Below are 23639 nucleotides of genomic sequence, written 5' to 3'. Positions count from 1 at the left end.
CATAGGGTTTACCCATGTAATTCACCTCTGTCATTGCAGGGTTCTCAGGATCATAAGCTTCTTCTTCAGAAGATGCCTCTTTAGTACTGTTGGATGCATTTTGCCATCCTTCCAGACTCTGAGAAATCATGTTGACTTGCTGAGTCAACATTTTGTTCTGAGCTAATATGGCATTCAGAGCATCAATTTCAAGAACTCTCCTCTTCTGAGGCGTCCCATTACTCACAGGATTCCTCTCAGAGGTGTACATGAATTGGTTATTAGCAACCATGTCAATGAGTTCCTGAGCTTCCGTAGGCGTTTTCTTCAGGCGAATAGATCCACCTGCAGAATGGTCCAATGACATCTTAGACAATTCAGACAGACCATCATAGAGTATCTCCAGGATGGTCCATTCTGAAAGCATGTCAGAAGGACACTTTTTGGTCAACTGCTTGTATCTTTCCCAAGCTTCATAGAGGGATTCACCATCTTTTTGCTTAAAAGTTTGAACATCCACTCTAATCTTACTCAGCTTTTGAGGAGGAAAGAACTTGGCCAAGAAGGCTGTGACTAGCTTATCCCAAGAGTTCAAGCTATCTTTAGGTTGAGAGTCCAACCATACTCTAGCTCTGTCTCTTACAGCAAAAGGGAAAAGCATAAGCCTGTAGACCTCGGGATCAACCCCATTGGTCTTAACAATATCAAATATCTGCAAGAATTCAGTTAAGAACTGAAAAGGATCTTCTGATGGAAGTCCATGAAACTTGCAATTCTGTTGCATTAGAGAAACTAATTGAGGCTTCAGCTCAAAATTGTTTGCTCCAATGGCAGGGATTGAGATGCTTCTTCCATGTAATTTGGAATTTTGGTGTAATAAAGTTACCAAGCATCTTCCTTGCATTATTGTTGTTATTATTTTCGGCTGTCATCTCCTTTTCTTGTTCAAAAATTTCAGTTGGGTCCTCTTCAGAGTACTGTGCTTTAGCTGCTCTTAGCTTCCTCTTCAAGGTCCTTTCAGGTTCAGGATCAGCTTCAACAAGAATGCATTTTTTGTTGTTCCTGCTCATATGAAAGAGAAGAAAATAAAGAAAGAAGAGAAATCCTCTATGTCACAGTATAGAGATTCCTTTATGTGAGTAGAAGAAGAAAAGACTAGAAGAAAGAGAAGAAAAAAATTCGAACATAGAAGAAAGGAGAGGGTTCGAATTTTTGAGATGAAGAGAAGTGTTAGTAAATGAATAAATAAATAGAAAGAGATGAGAGAGAGAGATCGAGAATTTGAATATTATTTAAAAAAAAAGGTTAGTGATTTTCGAAAATTAAGAGAAGAAATAAAATTAAAATTAAAGTTTGAAACAATTAGTTAACTAAAAGAATTTTGAAAAAGGATGAGGAGTTTTTGAAAATTAGAGAGAAAAAGGTAGTTAGGTGGTTTTGAAAAAGATAAGAAATAGTAAAACAAACAAAAAGTCAATTAGTTAGTTGAAAAAGATTTGAAATTCACTTTTGAAAAGATAACAAGTTAGAAAAGATTTTGAAATCAAATGTTTTGAAAAATATATGATTTAAAAAAAGATATTTTGAAAAGGATTTGATTTTTAAAATTAAGATTGATTACTTGACTAACAGGAAACTAAAAGATATGATTTTAGAATTTAAAGATTGAACCTTTCTTAACAAGAAAGTAACAAACTTCAAATTTTCAATCACATTAGTTGTTAGTAAAGTTTTTGAAAATCATGAAATAAAGATAAGAAAAGATTTTGAAAAATATTTTCAAATTTTCGAAAATCATAAAAGAAGAATGAAAAAGATTTGATTTTTGAAAAAGATTTTAGAAAGATAGGATTTTTAAAATTGAAATCTTGACTTGACTAACAAGAAACAACTTATTTTAAGAATTTTTGACTAAGTCAACCCAAAGATTTCCAAATTTATGAGTAAAACAAGGAAAAGATATATATTTTTTATTTTTGAATTTTTAATGATGAGAGAGAAAAACACAAAAATGACTCACAATATGACAATTATGAATCAAAACACATGATGCATGCAAGAACATTATGAATGTCAAGATGAACACCAAGAACACTTTGAAGATCAAGATGAACATCAAGACTTCTTTTTGAAAATTTTCAAGAAAAGAAAAACATGCAATTGACACCAAACTTAAAAATTGACACTAGACTCAAACAAGAAACATACAAATATTTTTTTTTATTTTTTGATTTTATTAATTATTTTTTTTGGATTTTTCAAAAATTATTTTTAGAGAAACGAAAAAGAAGAAAAATTTTTGAAACACTTTTAAAAACTTTTTGAAAAGAAAATTACATAATCTGAGCAACAAGATGAACCGTCAGTTGTCTAAACTCGAACAATCCCCAACAATGGCGCCAAAAACTTGATAGGCAAAATTGTGATTTACACTTTTCATAACTCGAACAATTCTTAGCAATGGCTCCAAAAACTTGGTGCACATTACTATGGTTCACTCACATTCTTCACAACTTTGCACAACTAACCAGCAAGTGCACTGGGTCGTCCAAGTAATAAACCTTACGTGAGTAAGGGTCGATCCCATGGAGATTGTTGGTATGAAGCAAGCTATGGTCATCTTGTAAATCTCAGTCAGGTGGATTCAAATGGTAATAATGGTTTTCGAATATAAGGATAAATAAACAGAAAATAAAGATAGAGATACTTATGTAATTCATTGGTGGGAATTTCAGATGAGTGCATGAAGATGCTGTGTTCCTTCTGGATCTCTGCTTTCCTATTGCTTTCACCCAATCGTTCTTACTCCTTTCTATGAAAAGCTGTATGTAGGGCATCACCGTTGTCAATGGCTACTTCCCATCCTCTCAGTGAAAATGGTCCAAATGCTCTGTCACAGTATGACTAATCATCTGTCAGTTCTCGATCATGTCGGAATAGAATCCATTGATTCTTTTGCGTCTGTCACTACGCCCAACAATCGCGAGTTTGAAGCTCGTCACAGTCATTCAATCCCTGAATCCTACTCGGAATACCACAGACAAGGTTTAGACTTTTCGGATTCTCAAGAATGGCCGCCAATAATTCTAGCTTATACCACGAAGATTCTGATTAAGGAATCCAAGAGATACACGCTCGATCTAAGGTAGAACGGAAGTGGTTGTCAGGCACGCGTTCATAGGTGAGAATGATGATGAGTGTCACGGATCATCACATTCATCATGTTGAAGTGCAGCGAATATCTTAGAATAAGAATAAGCATGAATTGAATAGAAGAACAACAATACTTTGCATTAATACTCGAGGTACAGCAGAGCTCCACACCTTAATCTATGATGTGCAGAAACTCCACCGTTGAAAATACATAAGTGATCAAGGTCCAGGCATGGCCGAATGGCCAGCATCCAAAGTCTAAGAACTAAACGTCCAAAGATAGATACCAAGATGTCTAATACAATAGTAAAAAGTCCTATTTATACTAGACTAGCTACTAGGGTTTACAGAAATAATTCTAAGTGCAGAAATTCACTTCTGGGGCCCACTTGGTGTGTGCTTGGGCTGAGCTTGAGTTTTACACGTGCAGAGGCTTCTCTTGGGGTTTAACGCCAAGTTGTAACGTGTTTTTGGCGTTTAACTCTGGTTTGTGACGTGTTTCTGGCGTTTTACTCTAGAATGCAGCATGGAACTGGCATTGAACGCCAGTTTTCATCATCTAAACTCAAATAAGGTATGGACTATTATATATTGATGGAAAGCCCTGGATGTCTACTTTCCAACTCCGTTGATAGCGCGCCATTTGGAGTTCTGTAGCTCCATAAAATCTATTTCGAGTGCAGGAAGGTCAGAATCCAACAACATCAGCAGTCCTTTGTCAGTCTGAATCAGATTTTTGCTCAGGTCCCTCAATTTCAGCCAGAAAATACCTGAAATCACAGAAAAACATACAAACTCATAGTAAAGTCGAAAAATATGAATTTTGCATAAAACTAATGAAAACATCCCTAAAAGTAGCTATATCCTACTAGAAACTACCTAAAAATAATGCCAAAAAGCGTATAAATTATCCACTCATCAGTCAGCTTCTCTCTTTCATGTTCTGTTCTGTTTTCTGATATTCATGAGACAAAATGAAATTATCTCATAAATTTTCCGCTGCTGAGTTCAAATAGATTCAGATTGAAAGTTTGTTTTAAAGGGTCAAATTTATTAACGCAAAAGAAGGTCATAGATTCAACCCCCCTCTTCTCTAAGCCTTCTACAACCTTCAGGTGTCAATGGAGTCTCCGTGTGGCGCTTCGGCAGAACTTCAGATACTGGTAAGTTCAACTTTAATTGTGCTTTTTCGGTACTTCTGTATTATATATTAAGTAGGTTTGGGATATGGCTAAAGCAATGTTGTTTTGTTGTGTTCAGGGAGGTTAGGAGGGTTGGTGGAGCGCACAGTTGTGCAGCACCCACCATGTCTTAAGACCATCGTCAGTTAGATAGCAGTCTGATTAATATAGTCATATTGTCGTTGATTCAGTCCAACCCCTCTGTGAGTATTCCAGTTTTGCAATGTGCGATCCAAGCAAGCTATCACTTCAAACCATCCTACAGAAAGGTGTGGATGGCAAAGCGGAAGGCAATTGCACAAATATACGGGGATTGGGAAGAGTCGTAGAACAAGGTGCCGAAGCTGCTTCAGGCACTGTAGAAGTATTTTCTTGGAACCATTTGTGACCTACGTGTCAAACCGTTCTACGATGGTCACCTCCTGGTACGCGACTGCAGCATGTTCGACAAAGTTTTTTGGCCTTTTCCGTCATGTGTTGAGGCCTTCAAGCATTGAAAGCCGTTTGTATTTGTAGATGACACGCATCTGTATGGCAGGTATGGGGGAGTGTTGCAAATTAGATCAGCTTAACATGATACACAGCAAATTAGACGTTAAGCAAATATTTCTATCTAACTTACAGCTACTTCTACTTAAGTCCTTACTTTCATGTTTATAGCCTACACATGTCCCTAAATTACATATTCCATACTAAGGAAATCCTAATTAGAATGTTATAAATACTAACAACCTAGCATAAGAAAAATAGAGTTCCAAACTAATAATTATATCATAACAACCTTGCACAAGCAAATACAATTCTAAATTCCTCCTAGAGACCTATCCCTAAACCATTTAACTACGTTCTTGTCACTTAAGGACTACCCTAACAATGGTCACATATTTAGATTAAACAAACAGAACGCAACTAACCTTGAAGTCGGCCGCCCGACGTAATGCGACGTTTCGTTCAGTTTGTTGATGTCTTAGTCGTTCCCCGCCTGGCGCGCCATCACTGTATCAGTCTAAAATAGGGTAGGAAAGGCTTAAAAGAGGGGAGAAAGAGGTTGACTACGTCAAATTGGGACCCAGAATGAAGCTGTAAACGACTTCTACTTATAGGCGCATACATACCTTATCTCATTTACAGTGTAAACGAGGTAAACTCGTATATATCTCGATATATACGTGTCATGCTGACGGGTCTTATCTCGTTTACACACATGAAATATCATCTCGTTTACACGGTAAATGAGATAAAACGAAAAAATTTAAATCGGTAAATATTTTTTAAATTATGTATTCTTGTAAAAATTACATTTATTTTATTTATTAAAAAAATCCTTTTACTTATTAGATTTTATTAAATTGTTATTTTATTTTTATTTGTTATTTTATTTTTTTTCATAAAAACATAATAAAAAACGTTTATTTAAGTTCAGAAATTTTAACTCTAATTTATATAAGTTAAATTATAGTTATTTATGGAATTAAATATAAACAAATCTCATATTATCCTATTAGAAAAGGTAAATTATCTCCTATATAACACGAGAATCTAGAGTGTTTATCTATTTTCCCTCTCAAATCTATATATTTATTACAAAATTTTCTCCAAAACTTAATACTTTTGCTCCTTAAAGACCTATAAATCTATCACAAAATCCTTTAAAAATCTATATGTTCTAATACTGTTGAACGTTATATTATGAATAATTAATTTAATTGTAAGTTATAGTATTAATTTCAAAATGTTGAATTGCTTTGCGCACTAATCATGAAGTTAAACTAATTGAGTGCATAACAACATTCTCCTAAATTTTAATGTAAACTTTTTTGCCTTTAATTAATTAGGTCCATTATTTGCAAGGATTTGGGTTGCATAATGCAGTAGAAATATTCTGCCAGCTAATTGAATCACATTCATATTATATTATATTTTGGCTAACAAAAAAGTTAGTATATCAACCTTCAGTTGAATAGAGGGAAGAAACGTCGTAATCTAAAGGTTTCATTTCTAGCTGTGATGAGCAGCACTCTATTCTAATAATTCCTGATAATTATATTAAATACTCAAAAAAGAGAAAGCGTAGAAAGAAGGAAAGATAAATATTAAGATATACGTATGTATGTACAAATCTATCATTACCAAAAACATCTATTATAACTAAAAATTAGTCACTAATATATTTATATATATTTTATTATTTATATGTATTATTTGATATAAATTTTCATAAAAGAATCAGTTATTAAAATAATTATACATTTAATTATAAAATATCAAACTTTTAATTTACATAACAATATTAAATTTTGGGTAAAAAACGTAAATAAGTCAAGGGAACTGAAAAAATACGCAAATCCGCCAAACTGAAAATTGCTTCATCAATGAGCCAAAACATATTTCTATGTAGTTCGAACCAAATTGGTTTGGTTCGAACTCACTTTTCATGTAATTCGAACCAAATAGGTTCGAATTACACATTGTAACCCATATCAACATAATTCGAACCAACTTGGTTCGAACTCTAGCTCAATAATTCGAACCAATTAGGTTCGAATTACACACATTAAGTAATTCGAACCAGCTTGGTTCGATTTACACAGACCATATTTCGTACTAGGCTGGTTCGAATTAGTGAGGACCAGACCTGTATATATATGGTGTGAACGTGAGTTGCTATCATTAGAGGGGAGGTAAGATGGCTAGTGAGGAGAGTTTTGTAGTGTTGGTTCACCACAGAGGATCCATTAAGAGGAAAACTCGTTCCGATGTGAAGTTCACTGATAAGGATCCTCTCTGTATTATCGTCAGGCCTACGATGAGGTATAAGGACCTTGTTAGCTTTGTACTGCTGAAACTTGCTCTAGAAGGTGTAAAACGGGTTAAGAAGATTTTTTATCGAATTCTAATCACGGTGCTCCAGGAAACTGTGAAGTACGATTGTTTCACAATCAGGAGTGATGAGGACTTGCAGGTCATGTTTCATTGTCGCCGGCAGTTTCCAGAGGTGAGGACACCAGAACTTTTGGCAAAGTTGGTTGACGCGGTGTCCAGCTCGGGGGGTTCGAACCGGAATACCACCACTTTAGCCACGGTAGCCGGTTCTAGCTCCAGACCAGCCGTTGCATCTTCCTCCGTCCCTGCGTACGAGCCACCCGTCCAACCTGTCGCCTCCCCTTCGTTCGCTGTTGATCTCAACGGCAGTGTAGGCGACGAGGTCGGAGAAGGGGAATATCTGCGGACCTCTTTACAGTGTGCTGTACCGGCTGGAGTTGGAGATGGATTCTTGGGTGATCCAGAGGACGATGATGTCGAGCCGGATATGATTGCTGATGACAGTGGCGATGATGTTGGAGCAAGTGAGCCTGCTGGGGCGGGCGGTGGTTCTAGCTCTGGCACGCAGCAGTACCCTCCACATTTTTCCTCTTTGGACTTGGATGCCATGAGGCAGGAGGGGGTTCCTGGGCAGCCGGCTGGATTTGGCGCTAGAGATGCTGAAGGGTCTGCAGGTCTGACAGAGTTTCAGGTTGGTCAGCAATTTCCGGATAAAGAAGAGGCCCTCTTAAGTGTCAAGACTTACAGCATCCGTCGAGGGGTACAGTACAAGGTCATGGAGTCTGACTATCGCCGGTATGTGGGCAAGTGTTCTGAGTTCGGCAATGGGTGCATATGGTTGATTCGGCTTAGTCTCCGACAGCGAAAGGGAGTTTGGGAGGTCAAACATTACAACGGACCGCATACTTGTCTCGCCACCTCCATTTCCAGCGACCACAGGAGTTTGGATTACCATGTGATATCGGCATTCATTATGCCAATGGTTAGGGCTGATGCATCCATCAGCATCAAGGTGCTCCTAAATGCCACCGCCACACACTTTGGGTTTAGGCCGACTTACAGGAGGGTCTGGTTGGCGAAGCAGAAGGCTGTTGCCCTCATCTATGGTGACTGAGACGAGTCGTACAACGAGCTCCCAAGGTGGGTGTTAGGAGTCCAGTTGACGATGGCTGGTACTGTTGCAGTCCTAAGGACGAGTCCTGTTCGTGTCGGTGGACAGTTGGACGAGTCTCGAGCTTATTTTCATAGACTATTCTGGGCGTTTCCACCATGTATCGAGGCATTCCGTCATTGCAAGCCCCTAATTAGTATTGACGGGACTCATCTGTATGGCAAGTATGAGGGAACGTTGCTTGTCCCGATTGCACAGGACGGGAACTCCAACATATTCCCTGTTGCATTCGCATTAGTCGAGGGTGAGAATGCTGAGTCGTGGCCCTTCTTTCTCTCCCACCTACGTGAGCATGTGACACCGCAGCCGGGTCTGCTGGTTATCTCGAACAGGCATAACGGCATCAAGGCCGCGCTTGAGGCTCCTGACGGAGGCTGGTTACCTCCGTCTGCATACCGGGCATTCTGCATTCGACATGTTGCGGCAAATTTTGCCCTCATCTTCAAGGGCAAAGACGCAAGGAAGCTACTTGTGAATGCGGCGTACGCTAAGACCGAGGTCAAGTTCCATTACTGGTTTGACATTCTTAGGTCCGAAGACCCGGCGATGTGTGACTGGGCGAACCGGATTGAGTATTCGTTGTGGACACAACATTGTGATGAGGGGCGTGGATTCGGACACATGACGACGAATATATCTGAGTGTGTGAACTCGATCCTCAAGGGTGTCAGAAACGTTCCTGTGTGCTCGCTAGTGAAGGCAACATACGGAAGGTTGGCCGAATTATTTTGTTCGCAAAGGGAGAGAGGCTGAGGCGCAGATGGGAACCGGACAACAATTTAGTCAGCACTTGGTGAAGTGTATAGAGGCCAACTTGAAGACGGCTAGGTGCTTCACGGTTACTGTGTACGACAGGGATAACTCCGAGTTCACCGTCACAGAGACAACTCCGACTGGTTCTTTCTCACTGGGTAGCTACAGAGTCTCGCTTGCATCTCAGATATGTGACTGCGGATACTTCCAGGCACTTCATTTCCCGTGTCCCCATGCACTGGCATGCTGTGCCTACTCACGGCTTACATGGGAGCCTTACGTCCACCAGGTGTATCGTCTTAGTTCGGTCTTCAGTGTGTATCGGATGGGTTTCACACCTCCCATTCCGGAGGGTTTCTGGCCACCATATGACGGGCCGACTGTTATCCCTGACCCCAATAAGAGGCGTGTGAGAGAGGGTCGTCCGAGGTCCACTCGGATACGGACCAATATGGACGAGGCAGATCCGAACCGGCCAAAGAGATGTGGGCTTTATCGGCAACCCGGCCACACACGTCGGAGTTGCCCACAGTTCGGAGGAGCAGAGCACACACGGGGACATGATTAGGTGTATTTGTGGCTTTGGTACTTTTGTTGTTTCAATTTCGCGTTTAGATTCCACTATTATCGGTTTTCTTACTTGTAGTTGGTGACTGATAGAATTTGTTAACGTTAGTGCAATGTACTTTGAATGGGATTTTAGTTAATGAATATGTTCTGTCTGCGCAGTTTTAAACAAAATGTATGTCTAATGCACACCGGAATAAATAACTGTACGAGTTTTATTAAGACATGATGCGGAAATTATGTTCGTAACTTAAATTGCTGTGTGGAACGAATTCTTAGTAACTCGAACCAATTTAGTTCGAATTACTTGGTGACTATTTCTTCATTGTAATTACTTGGTGACTATTTCTTCATTGTAATTCGAACCTAATTGGTTCGAATTATAGATTTAGAGTTCGAACCAAATTGGTTCGAATTATGTTGATATGGGTTACAATGTGTAATTCGAACCTATTTGGTTCGAATTACATAGAAAGTGAGTTCGAACCATGTTGGTTCAAACTACATAGAGATGTGCTTTGGTTGATTGATGAATCAGATTTTACTTTGGCTTATTTGTGTCAAATTGTTCTCTCCTTGACTTGTTTATGTTTTTTACCCTTAAATTTTTTATAAACACAAAACATTACTTATTACAGTTATCACGGTGTTTTTTTATATTTTTATTCATTCATATCTTTAAAAAAAATGTAAGTTTAGTTTATTTTTTGAAGTTTGATTATGAATTAGAATTATCTTTAATTATATTATTTATAAATTTTAATTATAAATGTAATTTATTTTTATATATAATTCTGTAGAAAAGTTGATTGGTCATTTGTGGTTGTTTTATAATACGACCTATCCAAATTAAAAGATTATATTCCCCAATAATAACCTTGTCATGCACAGATGTTTTCGCTGGTGAATATTATTTATTTGTTTCGGCTAGAATAAGATTGAAAATACTTTAAACAAAACCTATAAAATTTGTTAGACTGATTTGTTAAAATATTATTTTTACAAAAATAAATTATTTTTAGGTTGAATTTATAATTATTTATTCATAATAAGCTCAATACAAAACACACACAAAAAAAAGAGCAGTCAAGACTTAAGTTAAGATTCTAGTTTCATTTTTTTTTGTTTATGAAAAAAGAATTTGTGTTTATATGGATTGTAATTTAGTTGTAAGTATGATTATAATATATAAATAATTAAATATTGATTTATATACATAAGTTATGATTTATAAATTTTAGAATATATCTAATGTTAATTTAAAATTTTTTAATTTATTTATTGTTTTGAATTATAATTTATGAATCAAATTTTTAAATAAATCTGCGAGTTTGTTGAACTCATAAACAAACTGAAAAAAAGTCTTGAAAAAATAATAAATCAAGATTTGAGATATATTTACAATATGAGCCAGCCTCCGAGTTATGAACCTATTTAGGTTTTACACAAAATTAATTGATCTTTGTGATGTAACTTGTAATTGTAAGCAATAAGACAGATAATGCACATTGATTGATTTTTATGGTTGTCCTTCCAATGGTGGTGTTGGTGATGGGATTGTGTCAAAATCAATGTTCTAAAAACCGAACCGGACCGGCCGATCGGACCGGTTCAACCTCAAACCGGCAACATTAGTAGTCCAATCGGACATGTAAAACCGTTGTTTAAAAAACCGGTGAAAAACCGGTGAATCGGACAAGAATCGGACGGTTGGACCGAACCGGATCCCGCCCGGTTTACACTAAAACGGAAGCTCCTTCGTTTCTTTCTCCTTTTCCCCCTTTCTTTCTTTCTTTCATTGAGAAATAAATCAAATCACATTACCCCAGCCAAAATACCCTAGCACTGTAAGCCTACACCACCGCCGCAAGGAGTGGCATACTGCCGCGTCCGTCGCACTCAAAGTTCGCCATCCGTCCGTCTATCTAGCTTCCCTCGTGATCCAAGTCTTCAACCCCTGTTCGCTGTCACCGATCGCGGCTGCTTCCTCAAGCTCGGCGTCCGTCGTCTTTGTCTGCTCAGCCGCGCTTCCGTCGCCGTTTGTTTGCCGTTCACGTTCGCTCGACGTTCACTGTTCGCGTTCAGTCGCCGTTCACCGTTCGCGTTCACTCGCCGTTCACCGTTCGAGTTCGCATTTGTGTTCGTCTGGAAGCCACGTTGCTCTGCTTCAAACACTGCGACCAACCCGCGCGCTCCACCTAGCCGTCGAACTGCTCTCTTTCGCCGTGAGTTCCCTAAACCCGCCACCAGACAATACACTCACACAACACCAATACTCTGCTTCAAACTCTGCAACTTCTGATTTCTATTACAATGAGTAACTATTTGATTTGGTAGTGGTTTGGATTATTTCATAGACTGAATTGAAGTTACAATAATTATGTTCTCTTCTCTATCACATTGATATTAAACTTTGAATTCTCTTATTTTGTTTCAATTTTACCGCACTCAACATGTTTGATGAAATGCTTTAACCATATTTCTGGTTGGTTTTATAATTTCTAGCTTTTAGAAACTTAGTAAGTTGATTGCATGTGAAATTAGAATAATTGGATCTTAGTAATTAGGAAATTTTAGCTGCACAAATAGCATCTTTGCAGAAAACATATTAGCATGATGATTCCACTTGCATTAGTGTTCTTCTTGTGTTGTTGTTCTGTTGTTCTTCTGTTACTTTTAATTTTTTTGTTTTTGTTGTGATTTTCTGTTCTTGATTTAAGCTGCGATAGAAGGTTCTTTGGTTTTGGTATTCTTCACTTTCCTGTAAGCTTAGCTTTTAATTCTTTGAGCATACACGGATCAAATCATTGTTTTCAGCAATGGTGATTTTTATAATATTGCTTTGTTTTAAATGTTCCTATTGTTGTTGTGTTTTTGCTGTGATTTAAATATTCTTTTGATTTTTTTTTTCCGAATGCCCAGTCAGTACTTGGTTGATTGGTTTTGCTCACTGAATGTATTTGATGATAAATTTTAAATTGATAACTCTATTACTGCTTTACTGTCTGTTTTTGTAGTTAAATTTTATTAAAGTTTCTTGAATTTGCACTGCCTATGTTATTGATTCACTGTTCCTTCATTGCTTTTTTATGTTGTTAATCATTGTGATGAGCTTTGTTAAAATTGGGTTGAAAACTACTAATCTTTCTTCATTTTTCACTGTTCTAACTTCTGTTCTTATTAAAAGATTTGCAATTGGTGATCTTTTGATTTATTATATGCTTCATGTTTTCATTTCTGTTCTTATGAAGAAAAAATTTGCAATTAGTGATTGTATGATTCATGTTTTGATTGTTTTGTTATATAAACAAAATTCTGTTTTCATTGTTTGGTTGCACTGTCCCTGTTCTTGATCTCCGCCGACTTGCTACCCCTCCTCTGTGTTGGATTCTTTTTGTTTCAGGCTTTGTTGTGTTTTTGTTTCAGCCTCTGTTGTGTTGTGTGTTTGTTTCGGGCTCTGTTGTGTGTTTATTGTGCAACACTATCATTTTTTGTTTTACTTTTTGACTTAGCTACACTAAGACAATATTTTCTATCTTTAACTTGTGCATTGTAATTCAATCCAGCTATTTTTAATGGAAATATAATTATGTTAATTGTCAACAAATTTGCAGCAAGTTATTGCTTATTTTGATGATTAATTACATTTAATTGGTGATATTTTACGTAGGGTTTTAAATTTGAAAGGTATTTTGGATTTTTTTATAATTTATTTATTGTTTTATTATGGAGCGGTTTTTTCGGTTGAATTACGGTTAGACCGATTGAATCAGTAAACCAATGAACCAGTAACTAAAACGGTTTGATGATCGGTCCGGTTTTTAGAATCTTGTTCAAAATCATTGTTCTAAAAGCCAAATGAAATTAGGAAGGAGTGTGTTATGGAAATAAATCCTTTTACATTTTTTAATGTAATTTTTAATTTTTTTATATTTTTTATTTTATTTATAAAATTAATTGGAAAACCATCCTAAAACCGTTGTTCTGGTTCAAAAAAATTGGCTCGGACCAAAACGAGTCCCGAAAAAAAAGCCGATCTCGAACCCTAACCCCACCCAACCCATTCTCCACACTCCTCTCCTCCCTCCTCTCTCGCATCAGCGTCTTTCTCCTCTCTCTCTTTGAGCCGGCGCCTCCCGTTGCGGCCTCGCGTTGCGCCGTGTTGTCTGTTGCTTCGGCTGTGTTGTTCTTCCACCGCTGCCTCAGTTCCGGTAGGTCCTCTGTCCTTTGATCACATGCTCTGGTCTTCTTGCTGTGTTGTTGAGTTGTTATTGCCTCATCTGTTTTTGTAATTTGCTGTGTTCTTTTTGCTGTTGTTGCTGTGATGTTGAGTTTTTGTTGCTGTTGCTTCTGTTTAGATGTTACTGTTGCTGTGTTGTTATTGATGATAAACTTTGATGTTGGGCAAAGTATTCCATGGCATTAGGGTACTTGTCACGAGAAAATACACACTTTACCCGCACTTAAATAGTTCATGGTTGAAAATGGTAGATTATTCTAATTACTGGTTGTTTGTTGAAATAGCATTGCGCAAGTTGTTTTACTTTTAATCCAACGGGTATTACAACTTTAGGTGAGGACACTATCGAATGCCAAAAGCCTAAAACACACCTATTTGGGTCTGATTTCAATTCCACTGTTTTAGGAAGATTGATTTCTCATGTTATTTCACTTCCTTTGTCAGTATAATAAGGCAGCACCTTCTGATCATCGTGAGAATCGTTGCAGCCTTAACCCATTTTGCCTTTGTTTGTTGTTGCCGGCACAAGAGCTTGTGCCGTTGTTGGAGCAAGACTCCTCAAAGTTGCTGTTGGCTCCTCGGCCTCCTCAATGTACCTTTGAATTTCGTGGAATGATGAACACGCCCATTATTGGTTAGCTTTCTTCCTTTTATTCCTCTCGTCCTTCACTTCATTGAGTTCTGAGGACTTTTTCATTTGTTTCAGCTATATTTTCCCTTTTTTTCCCTGGCTACCTTACTTTGATGATTTGTCATAAACATATTTTTCTTCTATTTTCGAAGTTGATGTTTGAACTTTGTAAACTATGACTAGAAATTAACAAATTAAGGGTTGGTACGGCTAAAAAAGACATTGGTGATTCTGTTGTGTCTATGCTTTTTTTTTATATTTTAATTTTTGTTTTTGTTTTCTTAGTTGTCTGAAACCATTATTGTGTGAATGTATTGAAGATCCGTTGCAGGGAGACTTCCCCGAAGTGATTGAGGAGTATTTGGAGCATGGCTGTATGAAATGTATTGCCTTCAATCGCCGCGGTACCCTTCTTGCTGGTAAACACACTAATGAACTGTTTAAAAAAGCCTAATACTCTTATTTTATACTTGAATTGCCTTTACAAATGAACTGTTTGTCACTTTTGAATGGAACTTTTGTGATCAAGTAACTTTCCTCTAGTTGTTTAGAAGAATAGAATAACATATTTCAACTTATGTTGGGGTGAGATATAGTAGTCATTGGATTTAAGGGTGGAGAGTCTATGCTTAATTTTAGTAGTTTGGCTTGTTTGTAATTCAAGTTATTGGCTTGAAATAATTGGCAGGACTTTAGGAGTGCATTTTGCTTTGCAACTGGTAACTTTGATATGCCTGTGTGGTCTAATTTACACATAGAAAGTAAAGAAAGAAAGAAAAATAGATTAGGTTTCTACCTGATAATCCTAATATGCTCAAGTGCTTTGCACACTGCTAAGCAGCAACTTTTCCTGATATGCTACAATTTCAGCAGTTTCTTTGCTCTCTAGAACTCATGATGAGATGCTAGGATCCAGGAGTTGAAGGAGGTAGTTCAGTACCATTAGCGTGGGTGCTATGTCTAGGGATCCTGGTGGGTTGTTAGGAATTAGGATCCAATTGAAATATATGGAACTTTAGTATAAAAATGCATGTATGGGATTCCACAGGAGGGTTTATAAGGCATTGGGTTCTCTAATTGTGAATTTGTGATAGCTAATTTTTGGGGGTGTGGTTCTTCAATGGTATTAGATATACCCTCAAGATTAGGAAAAATTTTCCCTGACCAAAGTTACCTTTCTTGTCACTGGTTAACCAAACATAATGTATTAATAAAATTGAAACCCTTTTTTTTACTCCATTCTAAATGCAAACACAATTAGTGTGTTTTTCTTAAGAGCCTTCCTGATATAATTTTTAGAATGTTAGTTTCTGTAAACTTATGGTGTGTTGAACACTTGTAGACTATCATGACTTCAGGATTTTCTGATGGTAATGTCTTGTTTAAAGTTTAAACTTCTACTATTGATGATTGGATTTTGTTATATTAACTGCTTGTTGGGATACCATTAATAGTGTGATTAAAATATCAAATTTATTTGACCTACCTCCACTATTAAAATAAAAAGCAAGCTGTATAACGATTAGATTTTGTATTTTACACTCTACAGTTCCTAATTTTTCATACCATTCAGTAAGGGCAGAGGTGCATCGGCTATAATTATTTGCAGGCTGTAATGTTTGTTCTGGTTTAATCTATTATTGTGTACTGATGGCGTGTCTATTTAGTGATTTTGGTTTTGGTAAATATTACCGCTACTGCTGAACTTTTATGGCATGTTTGGTTGGGGTTAAACTTTACCAAAATGAGTTTCACGTGCAAATTTATACATGAAAGTGGGGGCACAATTATTACTAGTTGGAGATACTATGTGCAGTCAACTTACGTGCTCTTTATTATTTATTTTTTTAATTGAATCAGCTGGGTGCAATGATGGAAGTTGTGTTGTCTGGGATTTTGAAACCCGGGGAGTTGCTAAAGAGCTTCGGGATAATGAATGTTCCTCTCCCATAACCAGTGTCTGTTGGTCAAAGTGTGGTAATCGAATTCTTGTATCTGCTGCCGACAAGTCGTTATCATTATGGGATGTTTTGAGCGGTAAAAGAATGACAAGAATAGTCTTGCAACAAACCTCTCTACAAGCCCGTCTTCATCCAGGTTCCTCTATGCCGTCTCTATGCTTAGCATGCCCTCTCTCGTGTGCTCCAATGATTGTTGATTTGAATACAGGCAACACAACTTCACTTAAAGTTTCTGTCTCAGAGATATCCAATGGACCAAACCTTCCATCGCGTAACAAGTGTTCTGATGGAATTACCTCCTTCACACCAACTGCTGCTTGCTTTAGTAAGTATGGCAGTCTGGTTTATGTGGGGAACTCAAAAGGGGAAATTCTTGTAATTGATCATCAAGATGGTTCTACTTACAAACTCAAATGATCGAGTAATCAGGATCTACGAAAATCTTCTTCCCTTGAAAGAGGAAGTAAGGGCACTTGATGACCTTAATAAGAATTTCAACGATCTTGATGGAGTTGAGAAGTTGAAGGCTGTAGGAACAAAATGCTTAACTTTATTTCGGGAATTTCAAGATTCAATTACAAAGGTGCACTGGAAAGCGCCCTGTTTCAGTGGTGATGGTGAGTGGGTTGTCGGGGGTTCTGCTAGCAAAGGAGAACACAAGATTTACATTTGGGATAGGGCTGGGCATCTTGTGAAAATCCTTGAAGGGCCTAAGGAAGCTCTTATTGATTTAGCATGGCATCCTGTACGTCCTATTGTTGTATCTGTTTCTTTGAATGGAATAGTTTACATTTGGGCTAAAGATTACACTGAGAATTGGAGTGCATTTGCTCCCGATTTCAAAGAGCTTGAGGAAAATGAGGAGTATGTAGAGCGAGAAGATGAATTTGATTTGATTCCTGAAACCGAGAAGGTAAGAGGTTGCTAGATTATTGGTCATGCTGTCCTTCTCTTTCGTTTTTCTTCTCCTTTTGTTTAGTCCTTAGTTCATATGCACGTAGGTAAAAGGTTCTGATGTTAATGAAGATGAAGAAGTTGACATTGTAACGGTGGAGGAAGATGCTGCTTTCAGCGACTCTGATATGTCTCAAGAAGAGTTATGTTTCTTGCCTGCAACTCCCAGTCGTGATGTTCCTGAACAAGATAAGTGTCTAGAAAGTTCTTCAAAGCTAGTGGACAGTACCAACACTGGATCCCCACTTTCAGAAGAAGCTGGGCCAAATGGACATATGCCGAATCAAGCCTCAAGTCCAGTTGAAGGTAAAATCGTCCCTTATGCTTGTAGATGTGTATTTTAGATTGCTTAAAATTGCTATTTCGACAAGAAAAATTTTGACACCTGCAGTTAAATTTATTTCGTCTCGTTTCATTTAGCTATATGTCTTGAAATTTTGAACCCCGCTCGTGTAAACTACATAGACTTCTGCATTTTAGGAATTTGACACTTAAATTTTCTTTTGCAGATGATGCTGGTGGTGCACGTGTTAAAAGAAAACGGAAACCTTCTGAGAAGGTGTTAGAGTTACAGGCAGAAAAAATAAAGAAACCATCAAAACCTAGCAAATCCTCTAAACCTAGAGGCAAATCTTTGGTTGATCAGGATAATAGTAATGGTTTTGACGGTGTTGAACTTACAGATGAATAATAGCAGATTGCAATTTCTTCTGTGTTGGAAAAAGAGACATTGTACTATAATTTACTTTCTTTTCATATCTAGGATCCTGACAAGAGAAAGTTAATGGTTAGAAATCACATAGTATGGATTGGTCACGTGAATGTTTTATTGAATTGATCATGGAACTAAACGTTTTTGTATAGTTGAATTGGTAAAAGCTTAGTTTAGTTGAACTAATTTAGTTAGTTTCAGAACTTGTTGGGTTTATTGGTTTTAATTGTAATGCACAAGTGCCATTTCCGTAGTATGTGGATGGACTCCGGTAATGCTACATTTCTGGCCAGTTTTAGCCAACTTGTAGAGTTGTAGCCTATTTGAAACATGAATGTTTTATTATTACTATCCTTTAGATATGATGAGCCTGTTCATTTAGATGTGTTGTGTTAATTGGCCTTTGGTCCTAAAGCTTTTTTAGTATTCAGTCACATGTATATTATAGATCTAATCTTGCAAATGTTGCCTGTGATTAACATACATAGGTAATGACTAACTAATTAAATCAATTTGAGCACCAGAATATGATATCCGATATTGCTTATTATATTAATGAGATTGTTTTTCCATTCTAATCAAGAAGGATGTGGTCACCTTAGCTTATATTTTTTTCTTTTTCTGGTATCTTCCAATTCAATAGGCCAAGAACTATGAATCTGAGCTCCATTAAGGATTTGTTGTGGGCTAATGGATTGTTACCTACACAATGTAAGATTCAAATTCTCGATAATTACCTACTAACCAGGCATAAGATTTGATGGTCTCAAAATGTTTGGGCCATTAAATGGTTTAATAACAAAACATGTTTTTTAAGTTTTTTAATAATTGATAAATAGTCTTTATTTAATTTTAATTAAATTTAATCTTTTATATATTATTTAATTATTAAATCTACAATTTATTTTATAAATTATTATTTTATTATTTATTTATTATGTTTATTAATAAATAGAAACAAAAATAACAATGAAATAAATCTATCATTAATCGTGACTTTCGTATATATTTTGGCAATGCGACGATTTTTTTGTCCTTGATTTGTTACATCTGTAAACCCAAGAAAACAATAGGTTTTAACTTTTTATCAGAATTTAATCGATTGATTTTATAACACAATATTGAATTTTGTACGTGATTAAAAGTATTTTCGTATTGAATTGAGAACTGCAATATATATTAAGTTGTTGAAATTTTTTTCGTCCTTTTTTACAAATATTGATTTACTTCCAATTTCAATCTGACTGAATTGTTGGACATCTTCATTGCCTTGGACGGCAGTATAGGAGAATTTTCCAGCGGAATGGTCATGGAGCTCGAGGCTAAAAAGGTTATAGTCCATGGCGTTGAATTTCCTTTTCTTGAGAAGAAAATGAGAGAGTAAGAGAGAATTTTGCAGAGTGAGAGAGAGAAAATTTTTTTTCTAACTCTGGCTTCACTATATGCATCAATTTCAAGTGCAGTTTGGATTAAACTACGTGTAAAAATTATGTCTCTCTTAAAAACATAATTGATAACATATTAGAAAAAAACATATAAACTCTTATATAAATTTCCATCACATAATATGTTTAATTTTTCAGTTGAACTCTCATCTATATCTATTGACTAAATTCTATCTAATTCTTTATTTTCTCTAAAACCTCTTCTTTTTTCTCATTGTTATTTTCTAACCAAGTTGAACCCATGACCCGGATCACTTTCAACACATACCCATCTTTCCTTCCGCACTAGACAATATTCTATCATCACCTCCTTGTCTCTTATGTCATGGGTTAAGATGGAAGAGTGGTTTAATAATAAGGATTAAAAAATATTAATTTATGTCACAAACATCTAAGAAATGGAAATAACTTTAATATATGCAAACATATAAATAGAATGCAAATAAATAAAAAACTAAAAAAAAAATTTTTTATAAACAAATTAATTATATAAAATAAAATATAATTTACAAGACAATATTTGTATGACATGATTGTTGAAATAATAAATGAAAATGACATTATTTCATCGTAAAAATGTGAATTTTTTTAAACCGTTAAACCGTTAATCATACCAATCGATTGAATACGAAAATACTCATAATCACGTACAAAACTCAATTAATTTTATTACGCAACCAATCAATTGAATAAAAAAATACTCTTATTATTTTGCGAAATTCAATCGATTGTGTAATAATTCCAATTGATTGAATTTTGAAAAAACTCATATTGTGGTGCGATATTTAATCAATTGTGTTTTACCAAGAAACACGAGATATAACAATTACCGAATCAAGGATAAAAAATAGTTGATTCACATTGACAAAATATTTATGAAAGTTCACAATTAATGAAAAATCTATTTCGTTGTTGTTTTTATTTCTAATAGTTAATAAATATAATAGATGAATAAAAAATAATAATTTATAAAATAGATAGAAAATATAATAATTAAATGATATATAAAAGATTAAGTTGTAATTAAGATTAAATAAGGGCTAATTAGCCATTATTAAAAAATTTATAAAAATATATTTTATTGTTACCTTAGCTTATATATGATCACACGTAGGGTTCATTTAAAAAAAAAAATAAACCGGACTAAAATAGGAAGCAAAGCTAAGTGTTTTTTTTTGTCAGAAAAGCAAAGCAAAGCTTAAAAAAGGCTGTGGGCTCGACCTGGGCTTGAGGTTCACTGGATACGGGAACAATTCTGTTTGTTTCGGGTTCGGGTATGGGGGTGTGTCCGGGTATCCGTTTGCGCCTGGAAGCCCATGACAAAAAAAACCCCTAAACCCTTGACTCCTCGCTGGTTAGTGGTTACTCCCTGCTTCCTCTCTGGTGACTCCCTCAGCCTCCACTCCGCCATTCGCACAAGCCTCGCCATCTTCTTGTCGCCCTCTCCGTCTCTTCGGGTCTGCTTTTCCCTCTTTAATTCTTTTTACCCTTTGGAGTCACTTGAATCTGAATGTGAACTGATTTTTTTTCATTTAAATTTGGTATCGTTGTTCTGGTTAACTAACAAAACAGTGTAGCTAAACGCAGAGCAAATATGAAATACAGTATTTAATCTTGAATTATTGTTTGTGTTTTTTGAATAATTTTGAATGATTGATAATGATCCTGACTCATGTATTTGATTCCTTCGGGATTTGAATTAGGTGAATCTGCAGCTCTATAATTGGACCTTTTTATTATTGAAGGTGTTGGAGGAGGGCTAGGATTGCTTGAACTTAAGATATTGAGGTGTGCTTTGAACACCAACATTTCGTCATTCTCTCTTTTTTCTTCTCTGCGTTAAAAATTCAGAGTTGAATTGTGAAGGAACTTATTTTACAAAAAAAAAAAGATATTAGAAGAATGCAGAAGAACATTCATATTTGATACACTCTTAGGCATTATTAGAAGTTTGTTACCTGATTAGTCCATAAATAAGGGCCTTAACTATAGTAGTCGTTAACATGATTACTGAATAATTAGGCATTAGTTACTTGATTAGTCTGTAAATAACTGCCTTAGCTGTTGTAAACATATGATGATTGTTGAATAATTGAATAGTGATCTCCCTTTTTACTTTTGGTGGGAAGTTGAAAATTGCCTTTTATTCCCAAAAAGTTATATTTGTTCTGTTCGACTGTTTAATTGAGCTTGTGCTAATTGTTAAATGATCATGGATTGGCAATTGAAAAATGTGTTTAATGTTTTTTAAGGTCAAATGGTGCCAAGATGGAAAGGAAAAGATGCAAAAGCTAAAAAGGATGCAGAAGCTGAAGCACTTAAAGAACCAATGTCAAATATAATATCTGAACTTCAGTTCTCTTTAGTTCAATCAGATGCATATGGAATATTGTCCAACAAAAGTGTTCACTATGCAGCGGGAGCAGAACAAATTGTGTTGCTTGATAAAGCATGCTTTGGTAGACCAGTGGGAACGGTTGAAAAGGACAAAGTGTGGTTTCAATTAAGCTTGGAAGAAGCATTTTTCCTATGTTACTCTATGAATTGCTTGAAGATTAATGGTGGCAATCCGATTCCCCGAACCAATGAAGAACTATGGCATTACATGAAGTCCAAGAAAGAAACATTCCCAAATTTCTTCAAGGCTTATTCTCATCTTAGAATGAAAAATTGGGTTGTGAGGTCGGGCTTTCAGTATGGTGTTGACTTCGTCGTGTATCGTCATCATCCATCTCGTGTTCATTCAGAGTACGGTGTACTTGTTTTATCAGATGGGGAGACCGTGAAAGATGTAAATGGAAGATTGAAAGTATGGTCTGATGTTCATTGCGCAACGCGATTAGTTGGAAGTGTTGCAAAGACCTTGTTGGTCCTATACATCAGTAAAAATGGTAGCAGGGATGACTCACCATCATGCTTGGCTAACTACACTGTCGAAGAGCGCACAATCGCCAGATGGAGTCCGGAACAATGCCGTGAAAGTTGCAGGTAGCATAACCAGGGAATAGTTACTGTGGTACACGTACAATGTCACTTCATTGGATACTAATCATACTATATTAATATTTAATATAAATTACAATGTAAAAGAAAATTCATTGTTGTGTTTATACTTTATAGTCTTTGCCCACTCCTCTCTACTCCCATGGATTTATATTTCTTGTGGAGTTTGTGAGTTGGCAAACTATTCCAAGGAGTGTTGGAGCTGTCACAAATAATTAAAACTCCCCAGCACAAGTTTTGTTATTTCTGATTTTGCCACCATTTTAACTATACTAAGATTTACAATTTTTTTACAAATTATTCCCCAAATTAATCATAAGATCCAGTTTAATTTCCCCAAAATAATAATTCCAAACTGTTAGAAAATGATTATTCTGGATGAAGATATTTCAATTTTAAATGGCTGTTCAATGAAACAAATCGCTTGTCTGGCACGTCAGCAAGTATGGATGTCATCGCAATCAATAATCTTAATTACTAATTATTAACCAACTATTTTGAATTTCTAGCTGGTGTTATCGGCAAGGAACTTCAAAAAGAAATAGCAAGTTGCATAGTTTAATCTGAAAGCCTTTTAACAGTTTTTTGTTTTTTTCTTTTTTTTTGCTCCCTGGTATTTTCCGCCTCGACAGGCTAAGGACTAATCTGTTACAGATCTGAACTCCATATAAGGGTTTGCTATTGGCCAATAGATTGTTATATGCACATCGCGAAATTCAAACCTCCGATATTTGGTTAAGATGAGTTGATTACTCAACCAATACAAGTTGGTCTGCTGTCTTTTAACAGTTAAGCAAATGTACCTCTTTACATGAAGGTGGAGTATACCGAAATGGTTCAAGATCTCCTGAAAAAACCCACCTGCTCTATTGTTTTCGAGTGCATACCTGAAGAAATGCAATATAAGTTTCAATAGATTCTGCAAGGGTGTTGGAGGAAGCACACTCAATTACAAAAGCTATGGATTCCTCTACTTGGAACAATACAGGTTTTCTGATCTGTTTCATTCACTAATATTGCCTTAAACATTTGAAAATGCTGATAACCTTTTACTCCCCTGGAATAA

At 36.1% G+C, this 23639-nt stretch overlaps 4 protein-coding genes and 1 non-coding gene across 6 annotated transcripts; all 5 read left to right on the top strand.

Moving 5' to 3' along the window:
- Positions 1–401: 401 nt before the first annotated feature.
- On the top strand, positions 402–508 carry LOC127740210 (small nucleolar RNA R71). Its single transcript, XR_008000891.1, has one exon. It is a non-coding gene; the product is annotated as a small nucleolar RNA R71 (small nucleolar RNA).
- Positions 509–6999: 6491 nt separating this feature from the next.
- LOC107495146 (uncharacterized) lies at positions 7000–8250 on the top strand. The gene has a single exon (XM_016116240.1). The coding sequence runs from the start codon at positions 7000–7002 to the stop codon at positions 8248–8250; it is 1251 nt and encodes a 416-aa protein (XP_015971726.1).
- Positions 8251–8301: 51 nt separating this feature from the next.
- On the top strand, positions 8302–9060 carry LOC107495145 (uncharacterized). Its single transcript, XM_016116239.1, has one exon. The coding sequence runs from the start codon at positions 8302–8304 to the stop codon at positions 9058–9060; it is 759 nt and encodes a 252-aa protein (XP_015971725.1).
- Positions 9061–11421: 2361 nt separating this feature from the next.
- On the top strand, positions 11422–18521 carry LOC107495182 (protein RBL). Its single transcript, XM_052263295.1, is given in 7 exon segments — positions 11422–11852; positions 14312–14501; positions 14819–14917; positions 16359–16848; positions 16850–17372; positions 17461–17719; positions 17923–18521. Coding segments are annotated over 6 exon segments (1575 nt in total). The 5' UTR covers positions 11422–11852; positions 14312–14479; the 3' UTR covers positions 18105–18521.
- A 2407-nt stretch (positions 18522–20928) lies between these two features.
- LOC107495181 (tRNA-splicing endonuclease subunit Sen2-1) lies at positions 20929–22870 on the top strand. Of its 2 annotated transcripts, XM_016116283.3 has the most exons (3): positions 20929–21027; positions 21274–21358; positions 21823–22870. In XM_016116283.3, the coding sequence occupies exon 3, from the start codon at positions 21828–21830 to the stop codon at positions 22560–22562; it is 735 nt and encodes a 244-aa protein (XP_015971769.1). In that variant the 5' UTR covers positions 20929–21027; positions 21274–21358; positions 21823–21827; the 3' UTR covers positions 22563–22870. The 2 variants fall into 2 exon arrangements, with proteins under 2 accessions (XP_015971769.1, XP_020980975.1); XM_021125316.2 differs by lacking the exon at positions 21274–21358 and having other exon boundaries at positions 20930–21027.
- The last annotated feature ends 769 nt before the right edge of the window (positions 22871–23639 follow it).

The sequence above is a fragment of the Arachis duranensis genome, chromosome 6 (genome assembly GCF_000817695.3).
Source record: "Arachis duranensis cultivar V14167 chromosome 6, aradu.V14167.gnm2.J7QH, whole genome shotgun sequence".
Lineage (NCBI taxonomy): Eukaryota > Viridiplantae > Streptophyta > Magnoliopsida > Fabales > Fabaceae > Arachis > Arachis duranensis.
This window is presented reverse-complemented; position numbering and strand designations above follow the sequence as displayed.